Source organism: Elaeis guineensis, chromosome 12 (genome assembly GCF_000442705.2).
Source record: "Elaeis guineensis isolate ETL-2024a chromosome 12, EG11, whole genome shotgun sequence".
Classification (NCBI taxonomy): Eukaryota; Viridiplantae; Streptophyta; class Magnoliopsida; order Arecales; family Arecaceae; genus Elaeis; species Elaeis guineensis.
The window spans coordinates 16,153,570-16,174,807 of NC_026004.2; the positions used below are offsets into that span (position 1 = coordinate 16,153,570).

General features: G+C 36.8%; 2 protein-coding genes across 6 annotated transcripts; one reads left to right on the forward strand and one right to left on the reverse strand.

The window, feature by feature from the left end:
- Window positions 1-634: 634 nt before the first annotated feature.
- On the reverse strand, window positions 635-7,187 carry LOC105054924 (UMP-CMP kinase 4). Of its 5 annotated transcripts, none has more exons than XM_010936570.3 (11): window positions 7,051-7,187; window positions 6,062-6,118; window positions 5,507-5,561; window positions 4,801-4,918; window positions 4,391-4,547; window positions 4,165-4,245; window positions 3,975-4,082; window positions 3,392-3,463; window positions 3,231-3,301; window positions 2,927-2,972; window positions 635-952 (listed from the first exon to the last, which is right to left on the reverse strand). In XM_010936570.3, the coding sequence occupies exons 2-11, from the start codon at window positions 6,086-6,088 to the stop codon at window positions 917-919; spliced, it is 771 nt and encodes a 256-aa protein (XP_010934872.1). In that variant the 5' UTR covers window positions 6,089-6,118; window positions 7,051-7,187; the 3' UTR covers window positions 635-916. The 5 variants fall into 5 exon arrangements, with proteins under 5 accessions (XP_010934872.1, XP_029123411.1, XP_010934873.1 ...); XM_029267578.2 differs by having other exon boundaries at window positions 6,067-6,118; window positions 7,051-7,110; XM_010936571.3 differs by lacking the exon at window positions 7,051-7,187 and adding an exon at window positions 6,833-6,931.
- A 10,592-nt stretch (window positions 7,188-17,779) lies between these two features.
- Window positions 17,780-20,406, forward strand: LOC105054925 (pentatricopeptide repeat-containing protein At1g32415, mitochondrial). The gene has a single exon (XM_010936574.3). It carries the CDS (start codon window positions 17,810-17,812, stop codon window positions 20,036-20,038), a length of 2,229 nt encoding a protein of 742 aa, XP_010934876.1. The 5' UTR covers window positions 17,780-17,809; the 3' UTR covers window positions 20,039-20,406.
- Window positions 20,407-21,238: the final 832 nt, after the last annotated feature.

Here is a 21,238-nt window from a genome sequence, read left to right on the forward strand (position 1 = left end):
AGTGCTGGAAGAAGTCCCTTCGAAACCCTTGGGCTTACTCTCTCTCTTTCTCTCTCGCTGAGCTCCTTGATTCTTTTCTACTGTTGCCTAGTCTCCTCTCTGACTTGACCATCAGAGGGTCCCCGACCGGAGTCATCTCCGGTCAGTGCGGACTTCCCTTGCAGGTGCTCGTTCCCGGCGAACAGGCGACGAGGGGATTGGCCGCAACACGACCAATGTAGAACATTATTATCCTTCCATTTGGCCAACTTTAACTGCGATATAAGCTGTGATACAGTCAATATTGATGCATGATTCCAAAGAATATAAACAAGAGCAGCTATCTCACTTCCACACTTCAATTGATTGGTACTCATGATTCACGAATTTTGTATACACTGATTTTTCTCTGTTTTATTCAGAAATTCCTTGAAGATGATCCGGGGAGTAAATAGAGTTAAGAAAGCCAGTCATATATGATCATAAACACCATTACATCATCCATAAGAAATATCAACACAAAAAATTTAAGTTACCATGAAAATAAAGAAATATCATAATGTTCGTCAAATCCTTTTTGAACTCAAACAAAAAATTGAAAAAAAAAAAAAAACAAATATTAACTGGAAAAACTTTGCTTTGTTACCCCAGCAGCTAATCACAATTAAAATGTCATTTACTGGGTAATGTCAATTTAAAAGTTGTGGCCGGCAATTTACAAACAAGAAAATAAAGAACTTATTAACAATACTAAGGAAACGCTATTGTACCAATGCATCAGGGGATATGAGTAAACCATATTTTGTAAAGAATACAGAATTGTCTTTAGGTACCATCACTATAAGCACTTAGGTATATTGAACAATAAATTGATAGCATAGATGGGCTATCAATACTCCTATAACTTGGATCACATGCCAACATAGGTTGATCCATATTACGGGTACCTGCAAATTGTTCTCCAAAATAGTACCTGCAAAATAGTTTACAAGCCATCAGTAACTTGACGATGGGAACATAAAGAAAGTCAATATAATAAATTAGAGGCAAAATTTTAGTGCTAACAGTTGGATCTTTACAACTTTCCAACTCCAAGATGGCTCAAGGAATGGCCAAAATGAGTTGATACCAAACATGCTCCACAATGGGGCCGCAATTTCTCATTTCTGATGATGATTATTCTATAATTTCTCATAAAAAGTTAAAAAAAAAAAAAGAAAGGACAGGAAGACCAATGATGCTATCCCCGAAAGTCTAAGAGATGTTAATGAAGCAAACTTTTCATGATTGTTGCAATTAAAAGAGATTGGGAAATAAATTTTTTGAAGGGATGTGAAATCAGAACAGATGATAAAAATGAGGGAAAAGAGTTCTCCGTATCATGCTCTCTGAAACGAGTTATGAAAAGCAGACAGAAAATGCTTAATTGAACCTATTTCAAAAAATGTAGGGGTGTTTTCCTATGCCCAGTAATGCAATTCCAATGATAAGCATGTTGGATACTGCGGTTAAACCCAATAATATCAACCTCAACACTCTAACCCTCAAAAAACTTTGAGCTGATGCAACACATGCCACAAAATGGACAGGCACTCATGTTAAATTGGAGATTCAGAGCCAATGCACAGCAGATCCACTTTATTTTGACCCAAAACCAGGTCAAACCAGTTGCCCTATCAACTAACAATGATGGCAGAGAGAGAGAGGGAGAGAGAGAGAGAGAGACAAACCCTTCCCCCAATTGAAATTTTCTAAATTCTTGGAATAACATTTACCATAACCATTAACATGTAGAAACAAAGTAGATTCAATGAAAGAGGTAACTAGAGGTAACCCACAGTCTCAATCTAAAATTGAAGTGACAATGCTCCAATAGGCAACCAAGGAAGAATTTATCCACTTCATTGTAGCCCTCGCATGTCAATCTTGCAAGTAATGCCTGTCTCTCATCCAAGAATCCAAAATTCATTAGCCATAAAGACAACCATCCAGAATGCTATAGTTGAAGCTAATGTACCAAAATTCTTTGATTCCCCAGACATTTTTTCTAGCAATTCGTTGAATGTCATTTTAGCGTTTGCATCCAGCAAAGCTTCTCCAAATAACTTAGCAGGACAAGGAATAGGTCCATCCTGTCCATAGGCTATGACATATCATCCTGGCTTTTTTCAAGATCAAACTTCAGCTTCTTTGGCAGCTGACTACCTTCCTGCACATAATTTCTAAAGTTTCCACTCTTAAGCGCACTTGTTATGACTCGCGTTTGCCCATTCACCCAAGATAGATGAGGTGGTTTCAGAATTCCATCAACTACTACCTTGTCATCTGAATTTAGTGGTTGGCTTGCATCATTTATTGTTCTGAATCAATTACCATTCTGAGTCATTTGGATGGAAAAGATTAAAAATTTGGGGAAAAAACAAATGATAAGAATTCAATTCACAATTTTAGAACACAAGAATCTAATTTGCCTAACTTCATGTTTGCAAATATTTCAAGGTAAACAGGATCATAGGAATGGAATTGCTTTATACTAGATCTGGACAAGCTTTGGTGCAACACCAATGCATAACTTTTTAAGTTACCTATATTGAAAAGATATAATAGCTTACAAGTACCTAGAGTTACAAAATAATATACATTTGCCCTATCCATTGCTCAAGAACTTATCAATGACCATTGCAGGAAGGAAAAAGGAGTTCGTGGTTGATCATCTTGGAAATCATAAGATACATGCAATTGTCTATGTCTTCAAACGAAGCTTATCATTGCTAACAATGTCGGGCAGCAGAGCGTAAAACTTCAGCAGATTCAAAAAGGGCATTTAAACAATTAAACAATTATATTTTAAAATTAAATGAGATTGGATAAATGTCCTTAAGAGGTGAACATTATAAAATTGATGGGCAACGCACATCAAAACAAGTATCATCTAAGAAAATGTTACCTTGGATAATATATTGGTCAGTATACTCCATATAGCTCTAGATAGCCTGTCAGAATGCACAAGAATGAAGACCAATTAATACATGAAGATGCATGGATGAATTTTGGGTCAACATATATTCATCAAAGTTATGCCTGAGATTCAAATTATCATCATCCAGCATGTAAGCAAATTAGCTGATGAGATATTGCTGATATAAAAAGTGTGCTGGAGACAATAAAGGGGAATACAGAATCTAGTTGTTGTTATATTGAATACTAAAGGTTCAAATGGTAACCCTTTAGTTCAGAGGTCAAGCAATCACCATTTTATGCAAGATATAATATTCTCAAGCCCCATCCTTGTAGTGACATTTGTATTGCTCAACCGGTTTGCCTACCAATGAAAAATGCCGAAGTATGTCCATGTGCATAATGGCATATCTTTTACATATTGCAGAAGCATCATACAAGTATGAATCCTTACCTCAGCATTAAATGGGGCAAAAATGACCTCTACGGATTTAAAAACCTCATCAATAGGCTTTGCAGCATCAATCTGAAGGGAAGTCATTGCAATGAGTCATTTCCCAAGTCAGTAGGCCTTCCATATATGTGCACAAGGGTCAGTAAAAACTTAAAATATCTACATTTTATCCCATACCCTAGATGGATCTCAGAGAATAAAAAGTTCAGATGAATTAAAAGAAACAGCATGCAAAATGCACCTACAAAAGGAATGTTGGTATGCCAGACCATTTTACTCACACATGTTTCTTATGCCTTATTTGTGCACACAATATTCCCAAAATAAGTAGGCAAATCAGTAATACTTATACATAATACTTCTTTATCAATTGGTTATGGAAGGACTCAAGGACATGACTTATTACAATGCAGAAATAGATAGGTCAACTAACTGGCAGAATACTTCTGGTGTAATTCAAAAAATGTTATCAATGAAATTCAGAGAATTCAGCAGTATGATAGAAAATAAAGGAATTGTTATGAATAAAAATTATCATTTTAATCTCTGAAATGTCTTGCAAGAAATGAAAATGAGATATTACCTTCCGAACCTTTCCCTTTGAACCATAATACTCAACTACAGGTAAACTAGATTCAACAAAGACTTTAAACCGCTTCCTTATAGTTTCAATGTTATCATCATCTCTCCCCTGAATAATAGACAAAAAACACATGTTTAAAACCTTATATCTTAAAACAAAGCATGATGGAGGAAAAATAAAAGTGTAAAACCTGATTACGATTTAAAAGTCGTCGCACCATCTCTTCCTCCAGACAATCGAAAAATAATACAAATTCGGGCTCAATTTTTGTCTGCCCCAATAAAAAATAATTGAATAAAAGAATGAACCATGATAATCATTTTATTAACAGCTAAAAAACTGGCAGCAAAATAAGCAAAGGAGCTAAAAAATAAGTAGATATTGTCCATGACACTGATAGCAGATAGCAGGCTTACAACATTCTCAAATGCAGCACGATTCTCTTCATTCCGGGGAAAACCATCAATAAGGAATTTGTCATTTCCACTTTCAAGCATGGCCTTTTGTAAAAGTTTAACTGTAACCTCAGAAGGGACAATTTTTCCTTCCTTTATCATGTTCTGAATCATGGTTCTGAAACAGGCAGCAATAAACACAATGAGATATTTGTGAGAAAAAAAAAATACAGAATCAATGAGGATTTCTCCTTCAAAGAAAAATAGGAACAAAACAGAGGCAGAAAAATATAAGTTGATGGAAAGCAAGAGGGCAAAAAATCATTGTTGAAAATCTTCTTAATTAACAATGCAGAAAGGGATTCACATGTGCACTTAAAAGAGAAAATAGAAAGCATGACTTCTTGGAAGAGACGAGTATTGTTTGATACCCATTTTTGGAACCAGATTTAATTTCTGCACGCAGAAGATCCCCAGCACTAAGATGAGTGAATCCAAAGTGCTTGACAATATTAGCACACTGAGTGCCCTTTCCGCTGCCAGGCCCACCTGTATTCGTTATGCATTAACATGCAATCATTTTGGAATGTTGTAAAATAAATTGGAAAGGGCATTAAAAAAGAAAAAAGAGATCAACCATCCAGCAAAGGGAAAGAGTGGAAGGAAAGGAAAATGGTAATCCAAAATGCACCCCTCCACAAACAAACAAACAGAAAAAAAAAAAAAGAAAGAAAGAAAAAAACCTTTAGTTAAATAAAAATGGTTGATTAAAATGTTATAGATAGGAAAACTGTCATTAAACATAAGGGTAGAAATCTAATAATGTAGGAAGACTTCAAGAAACAATCCGATCTTCTGTATGAGCTTTATGATTAAACAACTTTTATTCAATTAATTCAGTATTTTGCTGGTTGGAAACTTGAAGTTGCATATGCTGTAGAAATTGTGCTTATATAAGAAAGAAAAGTGAGATAAAACAAATACCACAATGTTATAGGTTTTAAGCAACTTTCACTACTTTGGAAGGGATGTAAATTGACAATCTGGGATGAGGCAGATAATTTTCATGGCAATCTATGCAACATCAAAGAGAATGATGCTATAATACCAACCCCTTCTGCAGAAACATATTCTCACCTAAAACAAAGACAACTGTGATTTTCTTGTCACCTGGAAAACTCCAATCATTATCCTGTAACCAATTAGCAAAATCATTATTCCTCAAGGTTAAAGGTTATATTATTCTATGAATTGAAAAGTTTGATGTACAACTTCCTTCACATATTATTAAATAGCATTACAAAAGAAACAACAAATTCAAGTCACAATAATAATAAATTGATTTTCTAAGAAAATAAATCAATTCAGATATACTGTCCATTTCTGTCATATATCAAAATTGCATCAGAAAAGCTTATTCTATTTTTTCTTCTAATATAAATATGAAATAGCACATGCCGTTCATGTATATTAGCAGTCAATATCATGCCATGTGTAGATTTAGGTTTTTTGCATAGTATTGCTTCCAAAAAGGCTCGTTGCAAGCACCTGGCTTGTGTGTCTAGAAAGCTAAATTTGTGAATCTGTTGCAATTCAAGTGACACAATCAACGACACAAGTACGCTGCTCCACAACCAACTGCCGCCATTCACCTAGTTTTATTACACAATGTATATGTGAAAGGAAATATACCTTACTTGCATCTACCATGGTGCCCATAGAAGCCAGTTAAACTTCAAATTGTTATATCTACAAAGAAACACATCGATCATGTTGTGAACATACATCCATCTATAAAATAAAAAGTTTGATAACAAGAATAAACATTCATCTAAGCAATACACATACATCCATCTACAAAGAAACATCTAAGTTTAAAGAATTTAGATCCAATGGAAGAATATTATATCCATATTTTCAGATCAGCAACAACTAGTTAATGTCATGACATGCAATAGCCCCCTAGGGCATGTCATTTATCATCAGTAATGGAATGAACTGCATAAAATAACAGATTACAGGACAGAAAAAGGACCTTGGAGATAGAACTGTCTGAATCACAATTTAGAAACTTGGCTACACAGGATATAAAAAGCGCATGCATAGATGATTGGATGATCAGCAAAAATGTATCATTTTTCATCTTTGAGCAATTTCGCAATGTAAAACTTGACAGAGTAAACGAAGATAGGAGCTAAAACTGTGAAGTTCCAACTATGATTATTGATTGAGACGATCAGTTTCTGGTAAATAGAAATTTATCAAACATATATTCAGAAGAGCATATCAAATCAAACTCTATTAAATCAAATTCAAAATTTCTATCATTTCTTCTTCTTCTTTTATCAATTAGAACTTCAATTCCCTAAGAAAATAAGCACTAATCTAGCCTTCACAAACTTTGCAGATTCAACGAAGAAAAGAAGACAGAATAATCTGAGCCTAATAGACACAAAAATTAACCAGATCTACTGCTGAAGAAGCGCAGAAATCCAATACAAAACCCGGAACTCGGATCTGGTAATCGGTACGCCAAAGAGAGCAAATGCACGCATCCATTTTAAAGAGACAAACCATTGGAGGCATCAAAATGGAAGGATTCCAGAGAAACCAGCATCAAAGAAGCAGGGAATCGCATCAGATCCAAAGATTAGGAGGTGGAGGAGAACGAGATCCGATACCTGAGAGGAACAGAGATCGCTCTCGCAGCGAAGCTTCTTCGGTTCCTCTCTTCTCTACTACGCGAGCGGGCGAAGAGAACCAAGACCTCGAAGAAAGAGAAGGGGCGGGTGGTTTATATAGCGGCCAAGGAATCCCGAGATTCCGGTACTGTAGAGGAATTCTTAAAATATAAAAAAATAAATGGAAGCAAAAAGTGTCAACTCTCGGCTCGGCGCGCCGTTCTCCAGCACAGAGTGATGTTCTATCAATCTGGAACGTTAGATGAGTACGTACAACGAGAAGTCTTCTGGCTGGACGGTTGATCATCCGTAGATTTTGGTCGGAGGGAATGACTAGCTGAGCCGGGCCATGCAAATCTGAGGGAAAGTGGTCTCGTAGGGTCTGTTAGTATAGCTTCTGCTACGGTCAATCTAGCAATCAGGATCCATTTGATTCACGAAAAGAATATTTTTTTAAAATAAATTTTAAAAAAATTATTATTTAAAATAAAATTATGATACATTTACTTATAAAAAAATAATTTATTATAAAATAATTTATATTTAATTAAATATTTATTTTTAAAAAAAATTATATAAAATATCTATTATATCTGATCATATCTTTTTACTTCTAAATTTTATATAAATATTAATAATATATTTATATTAATATTAATATCATATTGATATATTATAATATAATATTAGATCATAATAATTTATTGTATTAATATAATACTAATATATATTAATATAATATTAATATTTTAATATAATTAATTTAATAATATAAATATAAATATAATATTAAATATAATATAATATTCATATTATATTCATATAAATATTAGAATATATTAATATAATATTATATCACTATTTAATATTTCATCCTAATCATTCATTAATATTTTGTAAAATTTTAGTCATGAATCTTAAAAAGATATTTTGAGTAAAAAAAATATCATTATTTTCTATCCTATGAGAAATGCCTAAATTTATCTTCCTCGTGAATTTTTATTTTTCATAAAATATGAGAAGTGATTTTCTATGAAAAAATATTTTTTCACTCTCTCTTCTTTTAAAACTCCAACTAAACAAGAGACCTCCTCTCTATTTTTCAAGAACTCTCTCTTCTTTTTTTCATGTTCCGTAGAAATGATTTAATAATATGTTATAGCCCAAACCAAGCCCACTAAAGCCCATTAAAAAAAAAAAAAAAAAAAAAAACAGAGCAGGAAGACTCCGATCCGGAGTCTTCCTCTTCTCCGATCAAGAATCGGAGTCCTAGGGCCATTGAAAGACCCTAGGACGAGCTCTATAAGAACCCTTCCCCTCTCCTCTATGGGTAGACCCTTCCGTCGCCGTCGATTGCCGGAGGTTTTTCTCCGATTTTCCCGTTTGAAGCCGTGACTCCTCGACCCGTGTTCGCCGCGATTTCTCGCCGGTGGTGGTCACCGGAGGTTGTGGTAAGGTCTCCCTCCTCTCCCTCTCTTCTCTCCCTTCTTTCCCGTGCCTGTGTGCACGATGGCCGGCGACGGGTGTCGCCGGATTTAGTTGGAGAAAGAAACCCCCCTGTAAGCCGCCTCTTTCCTCTGATTTTCTGGCGCCGACGGTCACGCCGACCGCCGGCCCTGGTCTCTCCGAACCCGGGAGAGTCGGTCGTTGCCGCCGGCCACCTCCGGCCATGAGATGGCCGTGATCGGCCGATCAAGGCACGGGGACCTCTAGGTCTCCTGTTTCGGCCCAATGAAAGCCCGGGAAGAAAAGAAGAAGAAGAAGGAAAAGAAAAAGAAAAAGAAAAGAAGAAGAAGGAAAAGAAAAGAAAAAGAAAAGAAAAAGAAGAAAAAGAAAAGAAAAAGGAAAAGAAAAAAAAAAAGAAAAATAAAATAATAATAATATAATAATGATAAATAGGATTTTCTCTCCTCTCTCTTCCACGAAGAAAAAGAAAAGAAAAAAAAAGAGAGAGAGAGAAAAGAAAAGAAAAGAAAAATCATTAAATTAATTAATAAATAATGATATAAATAATAAAATATGAGAAAGAGAGTTTCTCTCTCTTCCCTCTCTCTTCAGCCTGAACTGAAATTTTCTCTCTCTAGAATTGGACTTTCTCTCTCTAGAATTCTCTCTCTAGATTATCTCTCCTAAGATTTCTAGAATTTTAAGAAGAATGATGATGAATTTAAATGATCCTCGTGATGGATTTTTGATCCGTGATCGTCGGACGGTACACCGACATCCACTTTGATCAGATCAAGTATTTTTAGATTTTATTTCTCATGATCTTATTGAATTATCCACATGATAATTTTAGCATGATTTGATCTGATCGATCAGAATTTGTTGAATCATATTGTCTGAAGAATTCAAGATGAGTTTTCTCTCTCTAGAGTTTTCTCTCTCTAGAATTTTCTCTCTCTAAAATATTCTCTCTCTTGATTGATTCTCTCTCTAAAAAAAAAAAGATTAGTGAATGAAGAAATTTCTTTTAATAAGTCTGATCTGATTCTAATGAAGAACCCTGATCCATGATTGTCAGACAACGTACTGGCACCCACTCTAATCAGACCATGAATCTTTAGATTTGATCATCCATGATTCCGATCTAGCCATGACTTGATTTGATCACATTGATTTCATCAATCGAGATATTGGACCCATCGTAATGTTGGATTGTGTCACCTGATCAATTCGAATTGTACCTCATGAATTCTCTTTCCTCTGATTCTCTCTCTCCACTTGATTTTATGAAATCGATGAAGAAACCTCGATCCTATCACTTCGAATCTGATTTGATCTGATAGTCAAACTTTGGATCATTTAGGTCCTAATTAGATTTTGATTAGATAAAATTAAATAATCGGACCCAATCTAAACCGTTGAAATATGGAATTCGTATTCTTTCTAATTATTCAAATTGATTCTGTATAGGATTGTGGATGTTTGATCATGGGATATCGCGATATGATCTACGAACAGAATTTTTGGAAGAAAATTTATAGAATTTTATGGATTTATTGGAATGCGTTCGAGGTAAGTAATGTTTCACCTTTTCTAGATTCATCGGCAAATTATAGTGTATTCTTCTGACATGATTTGTGAAACGATGCATGAATTGGATGAATGGTATTTTTGTTATGAAAATATCTTATTTGAAATGTTATGATGAAGCATGATTGAATATATTGATTTCATGATGCATTATATTGATTGATTTCGATACTACATGATTATATATTTTATTATCGAAATTAGAATATGAAACATGATTTATGAAGAATTATGATATAAGAAACAATAAGAATTGACAACCTGACTATGTTGAGGACCCCGCCAACGGGGGCATATACGTTGGCAATTGACTGTCCTGAGGATTTATGTCGCCAGTAAGACCAGCGACATGTCGCCAGATAGACCAGCGACAAAACCGCCAGTTAGACCAGCGGTTCCAAAGGACTTGGCTGCCAGATGATTCGCAGCCCACCGCAAGCAGATACGCGGTATTATGACCCTGCCACAGGGATAATGTGGTCATAGCTCATGGTTGACGAAAAAGAAATTGAAGAACAAAAGAAATTGAAATCTCGAAAGAAACTTAAATTTTCGGAAAAGAAATGAATTTGGCATGAATTATATTGCATAATTGAAATTGATTTTGAATTGATGAACTCTATATGCTTATTTTCTATAAATGATTATTTACTTATATGCCTGATGAAATCTGTTGAGAAGTGATCGTTGCTTACTGGGCTGTCTAGCTCATTACCTCTTATTTTACTATTTTTACAGATGTTGAGGAATTAAGATGATACAAGATATGAATGGAAGAGTGATCAGAAGCAGTATCTTCATACTTTTATTTTAGGTTGAAAGGCTTATTGAATTTGATGCAAAGCCTTTGAATCGTTGTTGAATTTATTGAGATATTAAAGAAAAAAATTTAGGTCGTTATATTTTCGCTGTTGTTTTAGGATAGTATGATAAGATGCCTTGCATGCTTATGGGAAGAGTTTTCTATGAGTATGCGGCGGTTGCCATGACCCTCGATTCAAAATCTCGGGTCGGGGGCGTGACAATTATTATGGTATCAGAGCATAAGTGGATGAATTATGAAACATAGAATCAGATATAGAATGGGTGTAAGTGGATAGACACCAGGGACATTATAGTGTAGATCTTTGATGATTATAGTGGAAGAAATATTTATAAATTTTGATTAAACATTGAGATTATGTATGAAAGGATCACAATAGATTATGACATATAGAATTTAAAATATGATGGATGATCTATTGATCATGATATGATTAGTTAGATCTTGATCGAAAGTAATCACAAAAGGATTGACATAAAATTTTATTATGCATTGTGGTTATTAATTTGATCATTGGTTATTCAAGTGAATCGTAAGTTTAAATTCGATGTGAAAATAATACTATGATATTACTTCTAGTTGAGAAGTTGACTATTATTGGCAAGATAAAGATTTGATAATAAAATATTATTCCAGAATGGGCTAAGAAAAATCTTTTATGATGCTTGATTGGAATATTTATTGAAATTGAACTTGGTATGTGGATCATATATATAAAGTGGCATATTATGATGAATGTATATTTGGAGATATTGAAAAGAAGCCTATTTCTTATTGATGAAATCGATTATGAGGTTGTAGAATATTCATCGTACCGGAATCTTTGAATCATCATCCTTAGATCTAGAAAATAGATCTTATTATATCTCTTGGAGACTACCTGATATGTATGAAATTTCAATTTAAAGACTTCGTATCTAAGTTGATCAAGAGATTTTCTGATATTATTGTTGAGGTTGTTAATGAAAAATTGATATCTTTAGATTAAGATAAAAGATCTGATTTATATTTATCTCAGATTAAGAGATCCATGTGAATTTACAATTTAGAAAATTGGGATTTAGGAATTGATATGGAGTTCCTTTGCTTTTGTTAATGAGGTCCCTAATTGAATCTACTATTAAATGGAGATTTGATTTTTTTTTGAAGCTTGTATGATTGTTATGAAAGGATATTTAATAGATATTGAAGATCCTGATGATAAAAATTTTAGAAAAAAAAAATAATGATTTGAAATCCATATATATTCTGATTATGTCCAAATTTGGTGGAGCATCGAAGGATTTTTTCGTTGATTTGACTTATAAAGATTTTTGATTTGAAAATTATCGAATTGAAGTGATATGAGAATTAAGATTTGATTCATATTGATTATAGTAAATCTATATGATGGTTTAAATATGATATTGGACTCAAGGGTTAATCAAGATTATTGTACATCAGTAAAGGTATGAATGAGAATCGAAAGTTAATCTTTGATTTCAATTGAAATTTAAAATTTGAGGATAAAGAAATAATTTGATCCAATTTTTTTTGGTGAACCTAAGAAATTTTGATTGTTAGATCAGAGTGCGCAGCGGAAGCATGGTAATCTGAACTACTTTGAGTAAGTCAGGAATGTTGACCCTTTGAGTTAAAGAATTATGATAGATGATATGGTTTGATACAAGAAATTTATTGATATTAGAAAGAATAATATTTTAAAATTTTGAATTATTTTTGGATATCCCTAATATGATTTTCAAAAGTAGAGCTTCCACCTACTATGCTACAAAAATAATTAGCATCCAAATTCTAGGATGAGTGGACCTTTGATTTTTGATTTTAGATTTAAAATATTTAGAGATAAATTTTTTCTATCTTAGAATTAAATTTTATAATTCTCTATTTATTAGAAAGAATTTGAGATTAATTATCGAATGATGATTTTGATCTTAGATTAGTATACTCAAATAATTATCTCCAGAGTATAATGAAATTTGAAGTTAGAACTCTTTTGAATATTATTATTTCTCAGACTAAATGAAAAAGATTGAGGTTATCTGTTGATATTGACGATTGTTCTACAAAAGATAGAATGGAGTTATTCATAATTTGATAATGAATCGATTAATTAAGAGTTGTTAATGTTTAGATAAAGAAAATTAATATACTTACTTAGAATAGAGACATTGATTTTGATTATAAGAAAAATATAGTTTTGATTTAAATCAATTTTTGAGTTATTGATTTTTATTATGGAATGACTTAATGATAAAATTTGCTTCAAGAATTAGAATATTTAAGAGTTTGAGGGTTTGAGTAAGAGAACTTCAATGACTAGAAAATAGTGATATTGATTTCAATCAACAATGGTGATATTGATCTTTATGAAATGACTTAATGATGAATGAAGTTCTTATGCAAGAATAGAGACATTGATCTTTTTCTATTCACAAGAGATAGATTTGATTTTAATTTGAGTCATGAGATATTGAATATTAATTTTTATAAAAAATGAGATCATAATTTTGAAATCTTGAAATATTGAAAATCTTTGAGATGTTGATCTTGATGAATAAGAAAATGAATAGTTCCGTATCAGATTGATATTAATGTATTGACTTTTTCCTTATGAAATGATTTAAGAATGAATTTGTATTAAGAATTAGAATTTTGAAATATTTGAGGATGAGATTCAAGTAAGAAACTATGAAGACTCAAGCAAAAATATCCCCAGCTCTTCGAGACTACAGGTATGAAAATTTCGAGGACGAAATTTCTTTTTAGGGGTGAAGAATGTTATAGCCCAAACCAAGCCCACTAAAGCCCATTAAACAAAAAAAAAAAAAAAAACAGAGCAGGAAGACTCCCGATCGGAGTCTTCCTCTTCTCCGATCAAGAATCGGAGTCCTAGGGCCATTGAAAGACCCTAGGACGAGCTCTATAAGAACCCCTCCCCTCTCCTCTATGGGTAGACCCTTCCGTCGCCGTCGATTGCCGGAGATTTTTCTCCGATTTTCCCGTTTGAAGCCGTGACTCCTCGACCCGTGTTCGCCGCGATTTCTCGCCGGTGGTGGTCACTGGAGGTTGTGGTAAGGTCTCTCTCCTCTCCCTCTCTTCTCTCCCTTCTTTCCCGTGCCTGTGTGCACGATGGCCGGCGATGGGTGTCGTCGGATTTAGTTGGAGAAAGAAACCCCCCTGTAAGCCGCCTCTTTCCTCTGATTTTCTGGCGCCGACGGTCACGCCGACCGCCGGCCCTGGTCTCTCCGAACCCGGGAGAGTCGATCGTTGCCGCCGGCCACCTCCGGCCATGAGATGGCCGTGATCGGCCGATCAAGGCACGGGGACCTCTAGGTCTCCTGTTTCGGCCCAATGAAAGCCCGGGAAGAAAAGAAGAAGAAGAAGGAAAAGAAAAAGAAAAAGAAAAGAAGAAGAAGGAAAAGAAAAGAAAAAGAAAAGAAAAAGAAGAAAAAGAAAAGAAAAAGGAAAAGAAAAAAAAAGAAAAATAAAATAATAATAATATAATAATGATAAATAGGATTTTCTCTCCTCTCTCTTCCATGAAGAAAAAGAAAAGAAAAAAAAGAGAGAGAGAGAGAAAAGAAAAATCATTAAATTAATTAATAAATAATGATATAAATAATAAAATATGAGAAAGAGAGTTTCTCTCTCTTCCCTCTCTCTTCAGCCTGAACTGAAATTTTCTCTCTCTAGAATTGGACTTTCTCTCTCTACTTTCTCTCTCTAAAATTCTCTCTCTAGATTCTCTCTCCTAAGATTTCTAGAATTTTAAGAAGAATGATGATGAATTTAAATGATCCTCGTGATGGATTTTTGATCCGTGATCGTCGGACGGTACACCGACATCCACTTTGATCAGATCAAGTATTTTTAGATTTTATTTCTCATGATCTTATTGAATTGTCCACATGATAATTTTAGCATGATTTGATCTGATCGATCAGAATTTGTTGAATCATATTGTCTGAAGAATTCAAGATGAGTTTTCTCTCTCTAGAGTTTTCTCTCTCTAGAATTTTCTCTCTCTAAAATATTCTCTCTCTTGATTGATTCTCTCTCTAAAAAAAAAAAGATTAGTGAATGAAGAAATTTCTTTTAATAAGTCTGATCTGATTCTAATGAAGAACCCTGATCCATGATTGTCAGACAACGTACTGGCACCCACTCTAATCAGACCATGAATCTTTAGATTTGATCATCCATGATTCCAATCTAGCCATGACTTGATTTGATCACATTGATTTCATCAATCGAGATATTGGACCCATCGTAATGTTGGATTGTGTCACCTGATCAATTCGAATTGTACCTCATGAATTCTCTTTCCTCTGATTCTCTCTCTCCACTTGATTTTATGAAATCGATGAAGAAACCTCGATCCTATCACTTCGAATCTGATTTGATCTGATAGTCAAACTTTGGATCATTTAGGTCCTAATTAGATTTTGATTAGATAAAATTAAATGATCGGACCCAATCTAAACCGTTGAAATATGAAATTCGTATTCTTTCTAATTATTCAAATTGATTCTGTATAGGATTGTGGATGTTTGATCATGGGATATCGCGATATGATCTACGAACAGAATTTTTGGAAGAAAATTTATAGAATTTTATGGATTTATTGGAATGCGTTCGAGGTAAGTAATGTTTCACCTTTTCTAGATTCATCGGCAAATTATAGTGTATTCTTCTGACATGATTTGTGAAACGATGCATGAATTGGATGAATGGTATTTTTGTTATGAAAATATCTTATTTGAAATGTTATGATGAAGCATGATTGAATATATTGATTTCATGATGCATTATATTGATTGATTTCGATACTACATGATTATATATTTTATTATCGAAATTAGAATATGAAACATGATTTATGAAGAATTATGATATAAGAAACAATAAGAATTGACAACCTGACTATGTTGAGGACCCCGCCAACGGGGGCATATACGTTGGCAATTGACTGTCCTGAGGATTTATGTCGCCAGTAAGACCAGCGACATGTCGCCAGATAGACCAGCGACAAAACCGCCAGTTAGACCAGCGGTTCCAAAGGACTTGGCTGCCAGATGATTCGCAGCCCACCGCAAGCAGATACGCGGTATTATGACCCTGCCACAGGGATAATGTGGTCATAGCTCATGGTTGACGAAAAAGAAATTGAAGAACAAAAGAAATTGAAATCTCGAAAGAAACTTAAATTTTCGGAAAAGAAATGAATTTGGCATGAATTATATTGCATAATTGAAATTGATTTTGAATTGATGAACTCTATATGCTTATTTTCTATAAATGATTATTTACTTATATGCCTGATGAAATCTGTTGAGAAGTGATCGTTGCTTACTGGGCTGTCTAGCTCATTACCTCTTATTTTACTGTTTTTACAGATGTTGAGGAATTAAGATGATACAAGATATGAATGGAAGAGTGATCAGAAGCAGTATCTTCATACTTTTATTTTAGGTTGAAAGGCTTATTGAATTTGATGCAAAGCCTTTGAATCGTTGTTGAATTTATTGAGATATTAAAGAAAAAAATTTAGGTCGTTATATTTTCGCTGTTGTTTTAGGATAGTATGATAAGATGCCTTGCATGCTTATGGGAAGAGTTTTCTATGAGTATGCGGCGGTTGCCATGACCCTCGATTCAAAATCTCGGGTCGGGGACGTGACACTCTAAGCATTGTATCATTCATATGGTTCTACTTAAAATGGAGCAACAAGAAAGTTATAATTTCTTTATCAAAATTTTTGCAAAGCAAATTCAAATAAGACCATTAATGCTGCGGCTATTCATATCACCGTTCTGTTTATGAGGCTGATGTGGCAGTCCGGTTTTGGTGCAGTGTACACATGTAGATACAATGTGTAGATCGCTCAGTCAATCATTGGGTTTCATGGAAGACCAATAAAATGGGTGACGATTTTGTAGGTCACCCCTAGTTTTTGCATGAGATCAAAATCTCGGTGCAGTGAATTGCCAAATTGTTGTTCACCAATTGCATATACTTCGGCTCAAATTATTTATGATTAATCAACATGGTAGGCCGACCAATAGGAGTTCGTCCCATAGCCTGTATTAACAATGCATAAAGATATTTGAATATCCTTGAGCAGGTTGCCATTACAACCCAGCTCATGATGATACATAGTTAGTTAAGCCTCGCATGCGTAATGCGTGAGTATAATGTGCATGTGCAACACATGGCTGAAATGCCCAAGAATATAATGCATTGGTGGTTACCAAGCAATTGAGGTGTGTGTCTCTTACTCGGAAATAAACTCCAAATATCTACATAAGCAACATCGGGAGACCTTCAAGTATTTCTCTTGAATCTTCATTATTTTCTCAAGATTCTATATGAATTAAGCATCGCAGGGTTCCTTATGGAATGAAGTTCAAAAAATAGACTCTCTTCATCTTAAGTTGATCAATCACCTTCAAAACTCTCATCTGAGCACGGCCATCATTGATTTGCTCATCTTCTTTGGCTTGGAGACCAGTGCGGTGCTCGTGCCGTCTTTGTAGGTCTAGTCCAAATTTTCACCGACCTCATCAGCATTAATCCTAAGATATCTTACAATCAGAGAGAAGTTTTGACAGCAATAGATTTGGATACGAGCAAGTAGCAATACAATGAATATTATATCTCTTTAATTTATGCTAATGATTTACGGTGAAAAGGTCATATTTTTATGTACTAAAATCACTGTTAATTGGATAGGAAATTAATTTAATTCAAACTAATTATTAAATTTAATTAGTTAAATAATAATTCAATTGTATAATTCAAGGGAGTCATTATGGCATAACGACTGTGAATTTGTTATTTGATATAATCTTGCGTAACAGCGGGTGGTGTGATCCAACGGCGCTTCCCTCCGTTTGATGCCCTCTTCCCGCCTATTCTCCTTTCCTCTCCTTCTCCCGTCGCGCTCCCTCCATGCGACGCCCGCATTCCGAACCCATCTCCCCTGTCTCCACTCCAACAACGCCCAAGACCCCGAGCTCCACCTCCTCCGATGCCTCTGCCGCCGCGACCTCGCCGAGGCCCACCGCCTCCTCGACGAGACACCCAGCGTCGTCCGCTGGACCGCCGCCCTCTCCCGCTTCGCCCGCGATGGCTTCCTCGACGAGGCCCGCACCCTCTTCGACCTCATGCCCCGCCGCAACCTCGTCACCTGGAACGCCCTCATCTCCGCCTACGCCCGCGTGGGCCACCACCCCGCCGCCCTCGACCTCTTCCGCCGCATGCCCGCCCGCAACGTTCTCTCGTACACCTCCCTCCTCTCCGCCCTCACCCGTGCCGGCCGCACCCACGAAGCTCTCTCCCTCTTCCACTCCATGCCTGACCGCAACGCCATCTCGTACAATGCCATGATTGCCGGCCTGGTACGGAACGGCAACCTAGAAGTTGCCCAAAGGCTGTTCGACGAAATGCCCCACCGGACCGCCGCGTCCTGGAACGCCCTCCTAGCTGGCTACGCCGAGAGAGGGCGGATGGCGGAGGCGCGGGGGCTCTTCGTCGCCATGGGCGCCTCCGCCGACGTGGTGTCGTGGACCACAATGATTGCCGGTTACGCTCGGGCCGGCGACGTCCGGGAGGCGTACGATCTCTTTCGGACGATGATCCCGGCGCGAAACGTCGTCTCTTGGACAGCCATGATCGGAGGCTTCGCGTGGAACGGGCACCACGAGGAGGCTCTCCTGCTGTTCCTCGATATGAACCGGACGGCCGCCGTGAAGCCCAACGGCGAGACCATCGTGTCCCTGATCTTCGCCTGCGCCGGCTTGGGATATCCTCGCGTCGGGAAACAGGTCCACGCTCACGCCGTTGCCCACGGAATGGATGGTGACGATGGAAGGATATCGAAGGGCTTGATCCGCATGTACTCTCGGTTCGGGACCATGGATTGGGCTCACCGTATCTTTAATCAGAATATCCGTAGGGGCGATGCGGTGTGCTGGAACTCCATGATCGAGGGGTACATCAAGATCGGACGGCTAGAGGAGGCCCGGCGGCTGTTCGACGCGATCACCGTCGATCCGGAGGGGTTCACGTGGGTGACGATGGTCGTAACGTGGACCACGATGGTTGCCGCCTACTTCGACGCCGGGGACGTCGCGGAAGCGCGTCGGCTGTTCGATCTCATGCCCGAGCGCGACGCCACCGCGTGGACGGCCGTGATCTCGGGGCTGGTCCAGAACGAGATGATCCCGGAGGCATTCGAGGCGTTTGGGGAGATGAGGTCCACCGGGTGTGCCCCGGTGGACCACGCGCTGGCCTCGCTCCTGGGAGCCGTTGGATCGGTGGCGCATCTGGAGATCGGTGAGCAGATGCACGGGCTAGTAACGAAGACCCGGCCCGACTGCGGACCCGGATCCGATACGGTGCTGTGCAACGCGCTCGTGGCGATGTACGCAAAGAGCGGCGACGTGGAGGCGGCGAGGAGGGTGTTCCACGGGATGGTGACGCGTGACGTGGTGACGTGGAACGGGATTATAATGGGGATGGCCCACCACGGTCGGGCCCACGAGGCGTTGCAGATGTTCGACGCGATGCAGAGGGAAGGGGTGGGACTGGACAGGGTCACGGGCCTGGGGGTTCTGACGGCGTGCGGGCACGCAGGGCTGGTGGACCGGGGGATGGAGGTGTTCCGGTTTATGGTGGACCGGGTTGGGTGGGCAGTCGGCCCGGAGCACTACGCGAGCGTGGTGGATATGTTAGGCCGGGCCGGGCGGTTCGAGGAGGCGGAGCGGTTCGCGAGGGAAATGCCGGTCGAGCTGGGGATGGAGGTGTGGGGGACGCTGCTGGGCACGTGCGGGATGAAGTGGGTGAGAGGAGTGGGGGAGAGGGCGGCGAGGAGGGTGTTGGAGATGGATCCCATGAACGGTGCGGCGCACGTGGCGTTGTGCCACGTGTATGCGGGGAGGGGCGAATACACGGAGGAGTGGGAGGTGAGGAAGGAGATGGGAAGGAAAGGGGTGAGGAAGAGGGCCGGGTGCAGCTGGATCGGGGTGAGGGGGATTGCACACGTGTTCCTCTGTGGTGATAGATCGCACCCGCGGACGGATGAGATTTACGCCCTCCTGACTGGGGACAATTGGAAGGGCTGATACGCCTTCGGCTATAGTTTTTTTTTCTTGAGGCATGATCTACCATGTGCGATGCACGTGATGGGTTTAGAAGCAAGCATTCTTTTTTGATGCGGTAGAAGGTGTTCACTGAATAGCTGTGATGCAGTCGACCATCGTTATATTCTCAATTGAATTTGTTTTTTTTTTTTTTTTTTTGTCGTAAGATTTGCTTTGTCCAAGTTATAGATGTGCTATCACTGGTGACTTTTGAGAGAGATGTTCGGCAAAGAAGAAATATGTGGTATGTCTCGATTGTAAGCATTGGGATATCCGCATTTAAGAAGAACATTTTCAGTGTCGTAAACTGTATAATATGTTCATATCATCCTTACTTTGTTGATAGAGTAATTTGTAAATTCTAAAGTATTTTGGTTATCCGTTGTATGTGGTGCTTCATCTCATCTTTACTTTGTTGATAGAGAAATTTGTAAATTCTAAAATGTTTCGGTTATCTTTTATATGTGCTGCTTCCAATAAGTAAATATAATTATTTTATTATATCAAAAAATATAATAATTTTAAAAAAATAAAAATAAAAAATTAGAGATAAATTTTTAAATTTATTTTAATTTAAAAACAGTTTTTCAAATAAATTTTATGTAAAAATAACTACTCATTCTAAATATAAGTTAAAAGAAACTATCTATTTTTGACTGAAATTATCTTTATACTCTTATATCCTTTAAAATAGTATAGTATTACATTATCATAATATAATATTTTTTTACAATAAAATAATATTACATTACATTAGTATAGTATTCTTTTATAATAATGCAGTATTATTATATTATATTATATTAATGTAGTATTTTTTTTACAATAAAGTAGTATTATATTATATTAATATAATATTTTTTTAATAATATAATGTTACTTTATTATATTATATTAGTGCAATATTCTTTTATAATAAGGTGGTATTACATAATCATAATGTAGTATTCTTTTATTATAGTATTATTTTACAACAATACAGTGTTGCTTTATAATAGTGTAGTATAACTTTATAATAGTGTAGTATTACTTTACAATAGTGTAGTGTTGTTTTTATTATAGTGCAGTATTGTTTTATAGTAGTACAGACTGTACAATATTGTTTTATAATAGTATAGTATCGCTTTATAACTGCAAGGGTAATTGGATCATTTCACCTCATTTGAACAGTTGTTTTTAAGT